Source organism: Heterostelium album (assembly GCF_000004825.1).
Source record: "Heterostelium album PN500 unplaced genomic scaffold PPL_scaffold4, whole genome shotgun sequence".
In the NCBI taxonomy this organism is placed as follows: domain Eukaryota; phylum Evosea; class Eumycetozoa; order Acytosteliales; family Acytosteliaceae; genus Heterostelium; species Heterostelium album.
Window position 1 is genome coordinate 1046819 of NW_008805066.1, and position 19346 is coordinate 1066164.

Genomic DNA, 19346 nt, shown 5'->3' on the forward strand with positions numbered 1-19346 from the left:
TGCAAATAGAAGATATCAATGTGTAAATAATATAATAATAATAATAATTATCAATATCAATATCAATTATTAATATCAAGTTCAGTTTCATTTCTACCAAATTATTTATTATAAAATATAATAGTTTATATAATAAATGGATAAGCTAACCGATGGTAGTTTCGAAGCGATATTCGAAGATGTTCAACGACTAAGATCGATTGTTCAAAGGTCTGCTTCATCCGATCAACAAATACAAGATCGTTTCAAGCAATTAATAATTACAAAGTAACTATTAGAGCTATTTTACTTTATTTATAACCATTCATTGATTTTTTAACGCCATCTATCTATTTTGTATGTAAATTAGAAATGTAAATGATAAATCATTGAATGTATTCTCTGATTCCGTACAGAAATGGTTGGAATCTGCACTGAAAGAGAAGTTACCGTTGAAAGAGGGTATGTCGACGCTGATCAGTTGTTATCGAATGGTATTGGAGACTGTCAACAGCAGAGAGTCAGCGATGGCTCGTGGCAATCCACTGCATTTCAAAAAGTGGTTACAGTTGATCACCCTAGTAGCAGAGTACAAACAGAGTCAGTTGGCAATCGAATTGGCCGATCAATTCGCAGTGATTCTCAGTGAGTGTCGCGAACTCTATCCCAACGCCAAAGATCCACAATTCTATCAGAAACTATTCCTACATCTAAATTATATTAAAATGCAACTCTACGATGAATTATTAATGACTTTTTCAACCAAAGTAAGTGAATTCATTCATATATGTATATATACATTATTTTTTTCTAATCATTCCATTTCCATTTTTATTCCAGAAAATAAGTGAAATATTATCAAATTGGTTGGAAATAACATCGACTTTAGTAACAACAATAACAACAACAACAGAAAACAAACCAAATTTCAATGATTCTCTATTTCCAAAATATTATAATAGATTATTATCATTTGATTCAAATATTAGTATGTATAATATGACAATACAGAGTAGTGACCAACTTCTAAATTTATTAATATTTTTATAAATTATTATATTTTAAAATAGTTTCTGGAAATGTAGATGTCTATATACAATTTATTTATTTTACATTTACGATATTAAGTAAATCTAAACAATCGATGTTTTTAAATAACAAACTTTATCTATTTTATAGAAGAGCATATAAACTTGGTAAGTTTCCAATAACAACAGCAACAATGAAAAACAAATATTAATTAACACATAAACATTAAAACTGTATATAGTTACACAATTAAATATATTAGCATCAGTTATGGAATGTTTATTATCAATAACGACAGAGAATAGTGAATCAATCAGCGCATTACCATTCGATATCTATAATTTAATATGGATGCATATTCATTCAAATTTCTTTATTACAAATAGTATAAATAATGTAAAGTATCCTATTTTTTATTTTTATTTTCAATAACCAAAATAACAAAGTTATCTAACAAAATATTTTTACATTTTAAATGTTATATTTACAGAATGAAACATATCAAAACAATGCAATAGAGATTATTGACAAGTCTAATCACTTAGTCAAACATATGAAGTCACAACCACAATCAAAGATATTCACTCTCGATATTCTACTACTCCAAATTACAAATCATCTTGGTAAATTGAGAGTTTACTTTTCACAATTGTTGAAACATTCAACAACAACAATCAATTCAAATTTAAAATCAAGTATGTATGACTAAACTTATTATAAATTGATTAGTTAGTTAATAAGAAGTTAATTTATTAATATTGTTATTATTTTCTTTTAAAAAAGTTGAACAATCAATTATAAATATATTGGTTGAATTGGAATCTATTGTAAATACAACAACAACAACAGCAACAAAATCAAAAGATAGCGATAAATTAGCATTTCAAATCGATCAAATCAATACTATAGAATCGAAAGTGGATACTCTCAGATCGTTTAGAATGAGTGTTGATTGCTACAACCATATCGTTGCATCACTCTGTCAGCTCAAAGATAATAATCTATTTGAATCGATTGCAACCAAACTCTCTGTTATATATCAACTTCCAATACTTCAAATCCAATGGCTTAGAACACTAGAACAATTCGATCCAATAATTACAAAGGTAAAAAATAACAAATAATAATATTATATTTATCAAAATACATAATACTAAAATTTATTACAATTGTTTTGTTTAGAAATATTTAATTGATATGGCACAGTTTCATGTTAGAGTATTGATATCTAATTTCTCTGTTGAGAAGCTAATAGCGTTGTTGAAGGAGCCGATGATACGATTGGTGGATTACTATAGTGCGTTGGCCGATCAAGGTGTTATTGAGGTGGAGGAGTTGGTCCGTTTGTTGCATTTGGTCAGTGCCAAGATATCGAAACAAGACGCCGACACTGAGAATGCCATTGAGTATCTGGAGAAGGGCTACCTGGTGAACAAGAAGATCACACCTCGCAATCCAGAGAAGTTGTTACAACAAGGTTACCGACTGGTTCGTCTACTCTTTAAGTACAATCAACATCAACGTTCATTAAAGTATACATCCGATCTTATTCAATGGTATTTCGAATCGAAATTCAATACTCTACTAGATAGTAACAATAGCGGCAATTTGGAGTTGGAAATAGATATCAATCAATTGAGGTCAATGTTTATGCCTGTACCACCTAGATATCAACAACAACAGCAACAACAGCAGCAACAACAAGAAGATTCACAACAATCAACAAACATAACGATACATTCAATTCTGAAACATTTCATAAGATGCCAATTTGCGATGTTGGAACATCATCAACAAAACGATGATGATGATGATAATGACGAAGCGGTGTTTACTGTTAGTGATATTCCTTTCATTGTGGATTTAATTAGAGATTTACCAGTACTGTTCCAAGTGAATTGCAATGATTTAATTATCAATATGTATAATTCATTGGACACCATTGACAATGCTATTAGAATAGAGAATATCGAGAGAATTCTAGCGAGTGTAGACGTTGATGAACAACCTGTTCTTGCAAGTCGGTATCTTGTTGAACATGCCAAGCTACTGAGATTGCATCCCGGTCAATCATTGGAGGAGGTAGAGAAGTTGCTTTTTAAATCATTGGATCTTCTTGAGAGAGCAAAGTCAAACAAAACAAGCAACAACAACGGAGATATTATTGGTTACGATACTATCGGCGATGAATTGGCAAAATTACATTTCTGGTTGGCAATAGTCTGGATTGAACGACAACAAAATCAAAACTACGATCCAGAGATACTCAAGAGTGGTGTTCGTTATGTTGAGAGTGTAGAAGGTTCAACTATTTCAGATACTAGTGATAATAAGTTGGAAGATCAACAACAGAGACAACAACAACAATCTGGATTCGATACAGTCGCTGGTGAACAATTGAAATGTGCGTTGAGACAATGGGGAAGACTACTTCCTGGCTCAGCCAATCAGTTTGTTAATCCATCGACTACCATATCTACACTACATGCCATCGGTGACATCTATTCGTACGAAGGTGATCTGATGATGACTGCAATGGTGTTGGAATTGGCACTGGCATTCCTCATATCTCTATTCCCGAGGGATTCCTACTATTTCTTGGATCAGAGTTCACACTGCTATTCGAAGCTCTGTCAGCTCTATGTGGAGATTGAAAACTACTCGATGGCACAACACAATCTGCAGTTGTACCGGTCGTTGCTAGACGATGCCAAGAGCAATGGATGTCCTTTCAATCTCGATAGTTTCGAATTGTCATTCAAGATCTGTCAGTTGGAGTTGCAATTTGTCAACTCTCAAGAGTCATCAACGTCAACGTCATCGACTGACTCCCATCGTCAAATCATTGAATTGTATCAACAATCGAAACTAGCGGTTAAAGAATCGAGTAAGACTATCGATAATCCAGTGTTTATCAGATTGACAAAGTTGGCATCACTCGTCTACCTAGAACAAGCCAATTCCAACATGGCATTGAAACTATCGAATGAGATATTAAAGAATGTCCAATCAATGATTCCATTGGAAACAAAGGTTGCAATACTTTCAAGTAGTGGGGGTGGTAGGCAATCCATTCAATCTGACACCGCTAGTACTTCTTCAAGATCGTCAACAGCCTCATCCTCGTCATCGTCATCTTCAACTTCATCAACAACATCATCACCACTCTCCGCTACATCCTCTTCAAACTCTGAATTAGAAGATCGTGTCACTTTAGTATATCATGGTAAAGTATCTAAATGGGGATGCCTGAGAATTGCTATTGATTCGCTGCTGCATATTGCGAGTATCTACGAGTTGAGAGGTCGTCCCAAAGAAGCACAGTATCACTACGAGCGAGGTTTGCTCATTGGCAATATCTACGGTTCAATCAAGATCACCTGTGAGTTTTTGGTTGAGCTTGGTGAGCTGTGTTACAACCGTCACAACTACACCGATTCAAAGATCCACTTGGAGCGAGCCATCGCCCTAATGGAGCCATACGCATCGAAAGAACCGAGAATTCAAAAGATAAACCTCATGGCCAACATGCTCCTCGGTGATCTCTACCGACGACAGAATCTTACCTCCTACTCTGGAAAGATCTATAGCAACTGTTTAAAGTCTATCGAGAGTTTCCTATCAAACCAAAAGCTATTAGAAAGATTTAAAGAAACATTAACATTCAAGTAAGTAGTAGATTGAATTGATTCCTTATCAATATAGTCAGAATATTAATAATATACATATTATTGTTAAAATAGGAGTGATTCTACACCAAAAGAAAAACGATTGTTAAAGTTAAACAAAGTTAGATCTAGTGATAAATCAAAGTTGGCAAACAATGAAATAACAAATGAGATTCAAAATCTTCTTGAGAGATTACAAATCGATCCAAATTCAAAAATCAATTTTGTTGCCGATAATAGCAAGAAGAAAAAGAAATCAACAACTACATCAACAACTACTTCTACTACAACAGCAACTGTTGAAGTTGAATCAACATTGTTATCGATAAAAGCGAGAGTACAATCAAAGATGGCAAAGATAATGATTATCAAAGAGAAATACGATGAAGCTATTGAATCGCTGGAGGAATTGGTTGGACGAGTCGAAGAACAACGATCTGTCAATCCGATAACTCTATCGATTTTAGAGTTTCATTTGGGTCGTGCCTATTACTTGTCTGTGCCCAAAGAGGAGCGTGATCATCTCTGGAAACACTATCTCACTCCGAAAGCATTGACATCCGGTACCAACAAGCTGATATTGAAAGCGAGAACACTCTTTCTAAAGGCATTCTCTCAGTGTGGTCGTTATAATATCATTAAATTGACATCGCTGCTCTGTCGTTACATTGCCAGCACCACTGGACAGTTACTACCATACGTAGCTATCCACTTTTTGAATCTATCGATGGGTGTTAGATTTAGACATGATATACAATCGATTGTACATCATCATGTCGAAGATAGTACTGGTAATAATAATAACAAACAGCAACAACAAGATCGTATAGGTCCACAGTTGGTAGAGTTGAGAAAGCGTTGGTTTAATTGGGATGGTGGCATTCCACTGCCAACAAAACTGGACAACAAGCAATATAGTTTGGAGTTGGCGAAGCTCTACAACACCGATTTGCCTACAGAGTGGTCTGTGAGCAATATCTTTATTGATGTTGATCAAATGTCGATTATACTGACAAAGTTAATGGGTCAGAAACAACCAATTTTAATTAGAATAAGAATGCCAACTGTTTGTCAAATCGATTCTTCACTCTCTGCCAATGTGGTTGAAGAACAAGATGAAGATGAACAAGTAGATGAAGATGAACAAGTAGATGAAGAAGAAGAAGAAGAGGAGGAAGAGGATGAAGAAGGTGAGGAAGAGGATGAAGAGAATGTGGAAGAAGATGTGGAAGAGGAAGAAGAGGATGACGATCCAAAATTAATATTACCATTTATCGACAAGTTAAGAGCTGATATGAAAACACTTTCCAATGAAAATCTAAGAAACAATCAAGATAATACACCTAAACCTGGTTTACCAGAGACAGATGCCATGAGACAAAAATGGTATAAGCGTAGAAGACAATTGGAGTCAGAGGTAGATCAGTTGAGATTATCATTGGATGGAGTTTTTGGAGCATGGAAATCATTATTCATGGGTACTCTGAACGATTCGCTATTGTCAGAGAAGTTGGCAGATCAACTTCCTTCACTCACTGCCCATTTGGCAACATTACAGACTGATGTTAAGTCGAAAGTTGTAAATGTTAGCCTCTTGGAGTGTCTAATCATGTCGCTGGCATACATTAATGAAGCACATCTACATCAGGCCATTATCGATCTTCTTGGATTCGAAACAATCGATGATCTACATCCTGAATCCGAAGATTATCTTGAACGTGCAGCCGAAGAGAATTCCGATTGGAAACTGATAAAGAAATCAAAAGAAGCAATCATTAAATCATTCAATATTATATTTAAAACCAAAAAGTAAGTAAAAGAAAGTAACTTTTTTAAATTAATAAATTATTATTATTTACTAATTTTATTATTTATAAATTTATTTAGATCCGGTACACAAACAATTAAGGAATCAATTGAAAATGTAAAATCTTATGATAAATTACCAATGGTTTTGATAATGGATAAGAATTTACAACTATTCCCAATTGAATCAATCGATCCACTAAGAGATTCATCAGTTTACAGACTACCGTCTTTTGCTTTCCACCAATTTCTAACTATGAAGAATCAACATAGAAATGGTACACACTATTCCAAGGTCGATCCAAACAGTCTTTTCTATATTTTGAATCCAAAAGGTGATTTGGTTAATACAGAGAAAACTTTTGCTAAAATGTTTGATAAGACCTGTGCCAACTGGAAAGGAATAAGAGGAAGAGCACCAACTAAACACGAGTATCGTGATGCGCTTGAGGAGCATCACATTTATTTGTATATGGGTCACGGTAGTGGTGAACAATACTATCCGGGTGACGACATCCAAAAGTTAAAGAAATGCGCAGTCTCACTGCTATTTGGTTGTAAGAGTGGTAGTTTGGAAGAGCATGGTGAGTACGAACCGACTGGTGTCATTCTTGATCTTCTGTTGGCTGGTAGTCCTACTGTCATTGGTCATCTCTGGGATATCCCTTCAATGGACTCTGATAGAATGGTTCAAAGTTTTATTGAGAAATGGTTTGAAGATATCAAAGCAAAAGAGGATGAGGAAAATTCACTCGATATATCCGAAGCACTTTCAATATCAAGAAGATCTTGTACCTGGAAATTCTTGGTTGGATCAAGTTGTATTTGTTATGGAATTCCAACTTATCTTTTACCATTTGAATAAAAATGTTTTAAAATTCATTTTTTTTTTTTTTTTGCACTCTTGTTATCTTTTTTTCTCCTAAATTGACTTTAACATAGTGATACTTAATCACCAGTAGACTAAGTTGGTCGAGTTTAATAACAAGATGAAAATAGATTTTGTTTGGTATAAATTCCTTGGGTTTGGTTATAGCATGTCGATGTATCATTTAAAGTCTGAAACTCGACAACACATCTCGAGGGTTGCACGTTAATCCCCCTTTTTGTAGCTTTGCATATATTTCTCGACAATATATTAATTTTTCAAAGAGTTTAGAAGAGGTGGAATTAGAAAAAAACAATTTTTGGAATTTTGAGTCTAAATAAGTATTGTTTTTAAAATTTATAAAAACACTGAAATTGAAAAAGTTCCCTAAACCCTATGTCTAGTCAGGTGTGGGTTTATTTGATTTTTAACAGATCAGCTGAACATCTAGTTCCTCTCCTTGTCATTGGTCTATTCTGTAAGAGCGTCATGCTTCGATCTATTTGTCTTCGTCAAGATCTAAATGATCAATGATGAATCTACCCTCCATCAAGTCTTTTCTTCGATGAGCTCGTGGATCTTGTCCTCGGTTTGTTCTTCTACCTCCTTGGATGATATTAACCTGACGGTCGATCGGAGCTATGTACTAACTCGGTAGATCTCTACTGTTACTGAGTGGTGGTACGTTGGCGTGCTGTATAACTATGTATGTCTAACTTTGAGGAATTAACATTTTAGAATTATAATAATTAAATCAACTCACACTTCAATAATAATTACGAATTCAATTATCACAAACTATATATATACTGACGCGATTTCAAATAACTAAAGTTAATAATCCAACTGTTAACAATAATTAAATTTCTTCGAATAATATCAACATTGAGTGAACCAACCAAATATCAATCTACCAAAATTAACATAAAGAAATAATCAACAAGTTAATCTACAATGAATACCAAATTAGTTAATCAACAATAGATTTTTGAGATTGGGCAACTGCACATGTCGAAGAAATCTAACAGAATAAATACCATGGAAAATCCACCTTGGAAATAATTGATTTATCATGTTAATCGAAAGATTCGAATTCTCTCATTTAATATAATATTTAAAACTAAAAGTAAGAAATGAAAGTAACTTTTAAAATGTATTTAATTCTTTTCAAATTATATTTATTTTATTGTGTATTTATAAGCTAAATTAATTAATATGCAATTGAAGTAGATGCACACCAATTTCTATTGTGACTAATAATATTTCTAAAGAATAGTTCACATTGATTGGATTCAATTGAATATTTGAAATTATCATCATTAGATGAACCATATGAATAGATATAACTTGATGTTGGTGATTCTCGATGATACTTCACAAATGGATACTGTGCATTTGCGAGAGGAATAGCATTGAGATTGATTGTTTGTTTGGTTTCAACATTGTATTTGATGAATCGTTTGTTTGTCACATCTAATATGAAGAAATTTCCATTGTTATCATGACATGCTGATGTTGGTGTAATGTCAATTTGATGATCTGTTATCGTTCTATTTGTTAAATCGAATTGAAATATCAAATTTAGACTCCATGGTATTGAATATAATGAACCTTTGAAGATCATTGATGATACTTGCATACCATATCCAACAGGTAATTGATGATATGATTCAAATTTCATTGTTTTGATGTTGAATCGATCAATTCTATTCGATATATTTAGACCATTAACTAAATAGATATGATCTTGACCATCATAACAAACTGATATATCATAATCACCATTGATTCCTTCGATATCACCAATATGTTCAATTGATTTCGATTTGGCTGATATTATAATCCATTTGTTTTCATTGTATTCTCCACCGAATATATAGATATATTCACCAATTGAAACAATCGAGTTGGATGTAGAAGAAAATTGATAATCAAACTGTAATTCTTCAATTGAATTGTTGTTTGATGTGTTGATCAGTGTTGCTCCTTTTGATTCGTGTGTTATGAAAATATAAGATTGTTTATTATCATTGTTGTTTGTTGTTGTTGTTGTTGTATTAATTGATTCAGCTGATTCAATGTTATCAAATTTAATTGATTGTTTAATGATTGAATTCAATTGATTGAAATCAGGTTGTTTGATTGATAATTTATATGATGATAATCTTAAGTTATTATTGTCTGTGTTTGTTGTTGATTCATTGAATTGATTGTTGTATTTATGAATGATATCTAATAATAATGATGTTGAATCTGAGGAATCTTGTTTGAGAAGTTCATCAATATTGAATAAATCAAGATGTTCATTGAATAATGTTTGATTATTATGATTGATGAATGATTGTAATGATGAACTTGTTGTTATTGATTCCATTATTGTTGTTGTTGAATATAATGTTGTTGTATCTGGTATAATTGAGGTATCTTCGTTATTACTATTATTATTACTACTGCTACTATTATCATTATTTAACTTATTAAATATATTGATAATATTTATTAAATATTTCAAATTCATGATATTATTATCGATTTGATTTGTGATTGTATGTTTATCATTGATAATATCTCTTTGTAGTTTATGTTCTTCTCTGATTAGATATTGATGTAATTGTTCAAAGTGTTGTTTGATATCATTCTCTGTTGTTGATAATCTTTGATATCTGGATGTCGATGATCTTAATGATTCCCATATTGATTTAAGTTTATTCTTGATTTGTGAAATGAAATTATTATTATTATCACTATCATTATTAATATGATTATTGGTTGTTTTTTCAGTGTCAATAATATGATCTAAATTCAAAGTACTTAATGATTCCTTGATGTCGTCAATATGTTCCCATGAATGATCAGGATGATCTTTGTAATGACTGGTTACACATTTTGAACACATCAAACAATTACATTGATAACAAATGAATTCGTGTGATTTCTGATGATTCAAACATTTATTTGTCATTATTAACTGTGTTTAACTTTCACCACTTCGAATACTTTAATTAATCATTTCAAAACTAATTAATGATCACAGATGTTAGCTTGCTTAATCATGAATTCAAAAAAATTTGTAAAAAAATTGAAAAAAACAAAAAAAAAATAAATTTTTAAGTTCCTAGCGGTGACTAATAAAATGAGTGTATGACGAATAAATAAATATGAAAAAGTACAGATTATAATAATAATGTATAAGTTTATTTCAATTAAAAGAGGTGATCTGACATGTTAGGTGATCACCCAACTAATAGTTACTATGATCGAGATAAGTAAGGCCACCATATTGATCAATACTCGATGCTGTGAGAAGGCAAAGAGGCATATCTTCCACACAGACAACGATTTACTCTTGAATAATGTACCTTCAAGACAACTCTCTGGACTGTTGGAGTGCATATCCATCTCATCTCCTCGATTAAAAACCTGGCTATGGTTCAGTTATCACCGGCCAAGTGGATGTAAGAGATGCTTTCTATTATTACTACAATAACCTAAATTCACGAGTCTAATGTGACGTTGTACCGCGACAAACTCCTTGATCACTGACCCATTCCTTCTACTGGTACTGCTGGTTTGTTCTCAATGCGTTTGTCTCTGTAGATTGACTGAGTTTGTATTTGTCGGTATACCAGAATGAATCTAATCAATGTCAATGCAAAGAAGTTCTTATGTTCATGCTATGATGTTCTTTCGTGTAAGTGCTTGTCAATGGCATTCCTTTTGACCGCTTAGATATCTAAACTAAATCTATGTTATTGATTTTAATGGATTGTTTTACCAGAGCCATTCTATACTGATAAATAAAACAAAGTTCAGCTGAACGTCTAGTTCCACTCTTTGCCAATGATCAATGATGATGCTACGCTGCACCAAGTCTTTCTTCGACGAGCTCGTGGATCTTGTCCTCGGTTTGTACGACTTGCTTAATCTACTTCCTTGATCATGTCGTTACTTACAGAGCTATCGATAACTCGGTAGATTTCTACTGTTAATGAGTGGTGGTACGTTGGTGTGCTGTATAACTCTGTATGGTTGACGTACAGGAACTATCATGCATAACAGACTGCTCATGGTATACACATCAGGTTATCTAGTGGAGAGCAATCAATCTGAAACATTGAATGCTGTCAACTTTCATGATCAATACCAATCACTTCATTGTGTGCTGTCAGTAGATCTACTACGAATGTCATCTATGATAACAATTGGTTCAGCAATACTTAAATCTCACTCAATGATAAATATTGTGGTTATAACTTACAAGTATATAACTACTTTACAATAAACTTCTCTGCTGGTTCAAGAGTCTGTTAAAAGAACTAAAATACCTCACTGTTGCTGCTGTTATCATTCGATCTATAAGCTTTATAAACAGTAATGTTGACTGATGTTAAATCACGACATGTTAGTAAGAATTTGGAAAATGACGACACGTTCACCAATATTGAACATACATATTTACAACTTAATATCATTAATTTCTTTTATATAATGCAAGAGGAAGGTTGGGAGTTTCGTTTTGGGTTAAAATTATAAAAAAATAAAATTTAATAAATTTAAAACATACAAATAGTTAATCTATTAATCTTATCTGTACAGACCCAAATTAAAAAATACAAAACACAGACATTATTACACTCATTTCTCTTTATTCACTTTGACCTATATATATATGTATTATCATCGTATCTCCATAAATACCACCTTTTCTTAGTCCATGACTATGATTATATTCACTTTATATATGACTATCGCAATTTCTATCTTTATATCTGTGTTTTATTAAAGTACATGTTCGATCCACGCCACCCATTTGAATCTCTATTTAAATATCACTTTTACTTCATATAAATGACTATTCATCCTATTTAGACTCTATATATTGTGATCTGTGATATTACTACTTACAATTAGTTAACCAAAACCAATCCTTTTTGTTTTAATGGCTAAACTTTTTTGATCAAGCTTTACTCTTTTTTTCCTCTGTTTTACTTGACAATATTATTAGTTAAAACATCTAAATACAACGTAAAACAATATAGGTATATTTATTTTTTGAAACAAATAATTGTTAATTAAAATAAAAATAAAGAAAATAAAAAAATTGGGTGTCCATATTAAAAAAAATTTATGCGATTCCCATATAAAAATTTTCACTTGTGATAATAATGTATAAGTTTATTTCAATTAAAAGAGTGATCTGATATGTTCGGTGATCACCCAACTAATAGTTTTTTTACTCTAGTAACTAATCATCTATTACCTCATATGTGTCTATACAAATAAACTTCTCTGAACCTTGTTAGAAAATTTTAAAAAAAGAAAATGAAGGATAATAATATTTTATAATTAAATATAGAATTTAAAAGTGTTTTATTATACTATCTATATCTACAGAGAAGGATATATTTCTCTATTAAATTGTGTATTTATAAGCTATTATGTTAATTAATATATATTCGATGTAGATGCACACAACGTTCTACTGTAATTAATAATATCTCTAAAGAAAGGTTCACATTGATTGGTTTCAATTGAATATTTGAAATTACGATCATTAGATGCACCAAATGAATAGATATAACTTGATGTTGGTGATTCTCGATGATACTTCACCCATGGATAATGTGCATTTGCGAGAGGAATAGCATTGAGATTGATTGTTTGTTTGGTTTCAACATTGTATTTGATGAATCGTTTGTTATTCCAATCTAATATAAAGAAATTTCCATTGTTATCATGACATCCTGAGAATGGTATAATGTCAATTTGATGATCTGTTATCGTTCTATTTGTCAAATCGAATTGAAACATCTTTTTTTGATTGTATGATACTGAATATAATGAACCTTTGAAGATCATTGATAATACTTGATGACCATATCCAACAGGTAATTGATGATATGATTCAAATTTCATTGTCTTGATGTTGAATCGATCAATTCTATTATTATTTTTGGCACCATTAACTAAATAGATATGATATTGACCATCATAACAAACTGATATATTATAATCACCATCTATTCCTTCGATATCACCTTTATGTTTAATTGATTTCGATTTCATTGATATTTTAATCCATTTGTTTGGATTTAAATATCCACCGAATATATAGATATATTTACCAATTGAAACAATCGAGTTGTATGTACCATTAAATGGATAATCAAACTTTAATTCTTCAATTGAATTGTTGTTTGATGTGTTGATAAGTGTTGCTCCTTTTGATTCGTGTGTTATGAATATATATGATTGTTTATTATCATTGTTGTTTGTTGTTGTTGTTGTATTTATTGATTCAGTTGATTCAATGTTATCAAATTTGATTGATTGTTTAATGATTGAATTCAATTGATTGAAATCAGGTTGTTTGATTGTTAATTTATATGATGATAATCTTAAGTTATTATTATCTGTGTTGTTGTTGATTCATTGAATTGATTGTTGTATTTATGAATGATATCTAATAATATTGATGATGAATCTGAGGAATGTTGTTTGAGAAGTGAATCAATATTGAAATAATTATTATATTCATTGAATAATGTTTGATTATTATGATTGATGAATGATTGTAATGATGAACTTGTTGTTATTGATTCCATTATTGTTGTTGTTGAATATAATGTTGTTGTATCTGGAATATTTGAGGTATCTTCGTTACTATTATTTTCATTATTATTTAATTTATTAAATAGTTTTATAATATTTATTAAATATTTCAAATTCATTAGATTATTATCGATTTGATTTGTGATTGTATGTTTATCATTGATAATATCTCTTTGTAGTTTATGTTCTTCTCTGATCAGATATTGATGTAATTGTTCAAAGTGTTGTTTGATATCATTCTCTGTTGTTGATAATGATTGATATCTGGATGTCGATGATCTTAATGATTCCCAAAGATATTTAAGTTTATTATTGATTTGTGATTTGAAACGAAACTCATTATTATTATTATTTTTATTTTCATTATTAATATGATTATTTGTTGTTGTGGTGTCAATAATATCATCTAATTTTAATGTACTCAATGAATGTTTGATGTCATCGATATGTTCACATTGATCGAAATGATCAGGATGATCTTTGCTATGAATGAAGATACATTTTGAACACATCAAACAATTACATTGATAACAAATGAATTCGTGTGATTTCTGATGATTCAAACATTTCATTGTCATTATTAACTGTGTCTAACTTTCACCACTTCGAATATTATAATTAATCTTGTTAAAAACTAATTAATGATCATAGAAGCAAATTTTTTTCTTGAAAGTCTAAATCACAAAAAATTTGAAAAAAACAAAAAAATTAAATTTTTAAGTTCATAACGTTATTGATCCTCGAGTATTGTACCTCATTCAAATGTTAGCGGTGATTAATAAAATGAGTGTATGACGAATAAATAAATATGAAAGTACAGATTATAATAGTGGATAAGTTTAAATTAAAAGAGTGACTGACATGTGAGGTGATCACCTAACTAACTTTAGTTACTATGCTTGAGATAAGTAAGGACACCATATTGAACAGGTCGATAACTGTTGGAGTGCAGATCCAACTCATCACCTCGATTAAACACCATGCTTATGGTTCAATTGTCACCGTCCAAGTGGACTTAAGAGATTCTATTATTACTACAATAACCTAAATTCACGAGTTGAGCACTGACCCATTCCTTCTACTGGTACTGCTGGATTGTTTTCCACGTGTTTGACACTGTGTAGATTGCCTATGTATTGCGTGACTGCATTGAAAGAACGAGATTGTATATGTCGGTATACCAGAATGAATCTAATCAATGTCAATGCTAAGAAGTTTTTCTGCATTTGTAGGGTGTTGTCCGATGGTATTCCGTTTAACTGCTTAATCCGACCAATGTACCTGTCATTCCTTTGATCGTATATATAATTATGTTGTTATTGCTGACTTACAGGAACTATCATGCATAACAGACTGCTCATGGTATACGCATCAGGCTATTTAGTGGCGAGATATAAATAATGATATTATAACTATTAAATATGAAGTTCCAAATCAAAATGATCATTTAAAAAAAAAAAAATTTGTGATCCACAGCTATGATCATCCAAATTATTTTATTATTTATTATTTCACACAACTGCAGTATAGTTTAGTGTTATTTGTTTCAATAATAATCACAATGATATCATTTTAGAAATATAAAGTTTATTATTTCTATAGGTTTATAAATAAAAGAAAAGAATATTTAATAATTGATAAAATATAAACTCTTGTTAGACAGATAAATTGAATGGTTAGTTTAATAACTTTATTGTTTAATCTACACTTTGTTTTTTGTGTCTTTATCGATTCTTTTTCAAATTACTATTCATTCAGTGAACACTTTTTGAAATTGTTTAAATCACTTATTTGTTTATCCATTAATTACTTTGTTCAATCATACTTATAATCGATTGATTGCACTCATTTTATTTATTTTATTAATTGATTTATAAATATTTTTACTAATTAATTAACGATTGTTAAGATAGATCAAGCGTGATCATACAAACAGGTATTCAAGAAAGTATTCTTTGATTATAAGAAGAAGATATTAGATCTACCTTTTTTTTTTGTCCAGAGATGACCGTTTGCCAACAATTTCACAATTAAATCATTGCTTAGAAACTCTGAAATGTAATGCTATTCCCACTCCACTATCACTTCTAAATCTCAAACAAGAAGCTTTTGAACACCTCTTGTATAGTATTATATTAGATTAATATTGAAGGCAGAGTAAGTATTATTAATTAACAACTATCGTTATATAATAGTCCAACTAACAAGTATTCTAAACAGACAAAGTCGGTTCATATCTTATTTTAGTTCTAAATCTTTTTTTTAGTTAGTTAATATAGACCGATATACAGTGTGTAGATAGTACTATAGATTCAAATTCACTCATATGAACATCAACAGCTAAATCATTGAATAAATTATTCTTCTCCAAAGATATTCAAAACGTCATCACCACCATAGCAACAACACTTATAAATAATAAAAAAACAATAAATAGTAATAGTAATAGTAATTTTGCAAACAAGAAATCGATCAAATGTCTACCTTCTAGTCCCATCTTTTGGCATTTATCATGACACTTGATCTATTAGAGATGTTTTCTTTACCAATCGACAACCTAATAAACACATCATTCATATTTGGTATAGTTTTATATCTTATTACTCTAAATTATTTAATTGTATTTTACTATTTATTATTATTATAACTCTAACTATCATCATCTACTACTCTAGAGTAGTGAAGGTAATTATTAAATTAAATTTATTAACAATTGGGTTGGCAATGATCAAATCTCTCATACACAAAACAAAAAGACCGTTCATTGATCTCACTGTTCCTGCTGCTCTACCATTCGATCTATCTGGTTAATAAACAGTACTGTTGTTAGGAATATACTTATTCCTAAGCTGAGCTTACGAACTACGGAAGAGATCATAAAATAAAGAACTCTTTAAGTTTCATCCACAAGATAGATAAAAATTTAAAAATTAATATTAAGATGGTCTTTAATTCTATATATTAACAACAATCAGTAATTCTAATAACTTTTTTCTGTCATATATGTATGATAAATCACTGGAAAATGACACTCTATATACTTCAATTAAATTTTTATATAATACTATGTAAAATGAAGGATAGAATTAATTTATTAAAATGAAATTGAAGTAGATGCACACCATTGTCTATTGTGATTAGTAATATCTCTAAAGAATGGTTCACATTGATTGGTTTCAATTGAATATTTGAAATTACAATTACTGGAAAAGCCAAATGAATAGATATAACTTGATGTTGGTGATTCTCGATGATACTTAACACATGAATACTCTCCGTTTGTTAAAGGAATAGCTTTTAGATAGATTGTTTGTTTGGTTTCAACATTGTATTTGATGAATCGTTTGTTTGTTCTATCTAATATGAAGAAATTTCCATTGTTATCATGACATGCTGAGTATGGTGTAATGTCAATTTGATGATCTGTTATCGTTCTATTTGTTAAATCGAATTGAAATAGCTTATTTTGATCGAACGATATTGAATATAATAAACCTTTGAAGATCATCGAAGATACTTGCCAACCATATCCAATAATTAATTGATGATATGATTCAAATTTCATTGTTTTGATGTTGAATCGATCAATTCTATTCTTATTATTGGCACCATTAACTAAATAGATATGATCTTGACCATCATAACAAACTGATATAAAATAATCGCCTTCTATTCCTTCGATATCACCAATATGTTCAATTGATTTCGATTTCATTGATATTTTAATCCATTTGTTTTCATTGGTTAATCCACCGAATATATAGATATATTCACCAATTGAAACAATAGCGGAGTATGTATTTATAAATTGATAATCTAACTGTAAATGTTCAACCGAATAGTTGTTTGATGTGTTGATCAGTGTTGCTCCTTTTAGTTGGTGTGTTATGAAAATATAAGATTGTTTATTATCATTGTTGTTTGTTGTTGTTGTATTTATTGATGATGATTTTGATTCAATCTTATCAACTTTATCTGCATGACCAGGATGATCTTTGTAATGACTGGTTACACATTTTGAACACATCAAACAATTACATTGATAACAAATGAATTCGTGTGATATTTGATGATATAAACATTTATTTGTCATATTTACTTGTATTTAACTTTTATTACTTCAAATATTATAACCTTATTAAACCTTAATTAATGATCATAGAATCTTAGCTTGTCTCGATTTAAAAAAAATTTGCAAAAAAAATAAATTTATTTATAATTTCATGAACTTTTTTGATCCTTAAACAAGTTAAGCTATGATGTTCTTTCGTTTAAGTGCTTATCACACTCAGTAACAGTAGAGATCTACCGAGTTATTATCGATAGCTCCGATCGACCGGTCAGGTTAATATCAGCCAAGGAGGTAGAAGAACAAACCGAGGTACTGGGAATGTCATCTCTGAAAACAATTGGGACAGCAATAATTAAATCTCTCTCGATTTTAAATATTGTGGTTATAACTTAGAAGTATGGAACTACATTAGAATAAACTTCTCTAAATCTGTTGGTTCAAGAGTCTGTTAAAAGAACTAAAATACCTTGCATCAGATCTCACTGTTGATGCGGCTATCATTCGATCTGGCCAGAGGCTATTCACCTTGGAGACCTGATGTGGTTATTGGTACGGACAATAATCAAGAGCGAACTACACACTTTTATCTATAGAGTGATTTTCAAGGACCATAGGATAAACATTCAAAAACAAAAAAAACATACACAAGGCAGAGAGTTTTTAGTTAACAAATATAAATAATTTTATTCAATTAATTAATTTGTCATTCGTCTTCATCTTCATCTTCTTCATTTTGATCACTGTCATATTTTTCTTCTTCATCATCGTCATCTAAATAATGGTCACCATCACCATCACAATAGCTCTATCATCATCATTGTTATTGTCATTATTGTTATTGTTATTATTATTGGTATCGTTGTTATCTTTTTTGTCATTGACATTATCTAGAGCATCTGCTTTATAAACAGAAAGGTGGATTGCTGAAAAATCACGACATGTAGTAAGATATTGGAAAATGATGACACTTTACACCAATATTGAACATACAACTCATTAATTTCTTTTAATATTATAACTACTATTAAATATGAAAATCAAAATGATCATCACTTCATTTTTTTATTTTTCATTATTTCGCTAACATTTATTAATTGATTGTTATGAATAAATTGTTGTTATGATTTTTGAGTTATCTTGGGGGTTGAGTGATGATATTAAAATGTCGAAGTAGAATTTACAGTTGTTGTTCATCTGAGAGAATTCGAATTATTCGATTAACATATGGTCTATCTATTATTATCTAACTAAAAAGCTATTAATATAAACCGACTTTATTAGTATAGAATACTTGTTAGTTGGACTATTATAA

General features: G+C 30.5%; 6 protein-coding genes across 6 annotated transcripts; 1 reads left to right on the forward strand and 5 right to left on the reverse strand.

Annotated features, from left to right (window-relative positions):
• Window positions 1-136: 136 nt before the first annotated feature.
• On the forward strand, window positions 137-7347 carry PPL_04982 (uncharacterized protein; the record flags this gene model as incomplete). Its single annotated transcript, XM_020575878.1, has 12 exons — window positions 137-267; window positions 350-746; window positions 820-967; window positions 1050-1175; window positions 1271-1404; window positions 1499-1703; window positions 1792-2114; window positions 2191-2930; window positions 2967-3458; window positions 3753-4676; window positions 4752-6485; window positions 6564-7347. The coding sequence occupies 12 exons, from the start codon at window positions 137-139 to the stop codon at window positions 7345-7347; spliced, it is 6138 nt and encodes a 2045-aa protein (XP_020434194.1).
• A 1213-nt stretch (window positions 7348-8560) lies between these two features.
• Window positions 8561-10312, reverse strand: PPL_04983 (uncharacterized protein; the record flags this gene model as incomplete). Its single annotated transcript, XM_020575879.1, has 1 exon — window positions 8561-10312. One exon carries the CDS (start codon window positions 10310-10312, stop codon window positions 8561-8563), a length of 1752 nt encoding a protein of 583 aa, XP_020434195.1.
• Window positions 10313-12795: 2483 nt separating this feature from the next.
• Window positions 12796-13416, reverse strand: PPL_04984 (uncharacterized protein; the record flags this gene model as incomplete). Its single annotated transcript, XM_020575880.1, has 1 exon — window positions 12796-13416. The coding sequence occupies one exon, from the start codon at window positions 13414-13416 to the stop codon at window positions 12796-12798; it is 621 nt and encodes a 206-aa protein (XP_020434196.1).
• A 332-nt stretch (window positions 13417-13748) lies between these two features.
• On the reverse strand, window positions 13749-14540 carry PPL_04985 (uncharacterized protein; the record flags this gene model as incomplete). Its single annotated transcript, XM_020575881.1, has 1 exon — window positions 13749-14540. The coding sequence occupies one exon, from the start codon at window positions 14538-14540 to the stop codon at window positions 13749-13751; it is 792 nt and encodes a 263-aa protein (XP_020434197.1).
• Window positions 14541-16319: 1779 nt separating this feature from the next.
• On the reverse strand, window positions 16320-18055 carry PPL_04986 (uncharacterized protein; the record flags this gene model as incomplete). Its single annotated transcript, XM_020575882.1, has 3 exons — window positions 16320-16370; window positions 16674-16761; window positions 17220-18055. The coding sequence occupies 3 exons, from the start codon at window positions 18053-18055 to the stop codon at window positions 16320-16322; spliced, it is 975 nt and encodes a 324-aa protein (XP_020434198.1).
• A 750-nt stretch (window positions 18056-18805) lies between these two features.
• Window positions 18806-19031, reverse strand: PPL_04987 (uncharacterized protein; the record flags this gene model as incomplete). Its single annotated transcript, XM_020575883.1, has 2 exons — window positions 18806-18933; window positions 19025-19031. The coding sequence occupies 2 exons, from the start codon at window positions 19029-19031 to the stop codon at window positions 18806-18808; spliced, it is 135 nt and encodes a 44-aa protein (XP_020434199.1).
• Window positions 19032-19346: the final 315 nt, after the last annotated feature.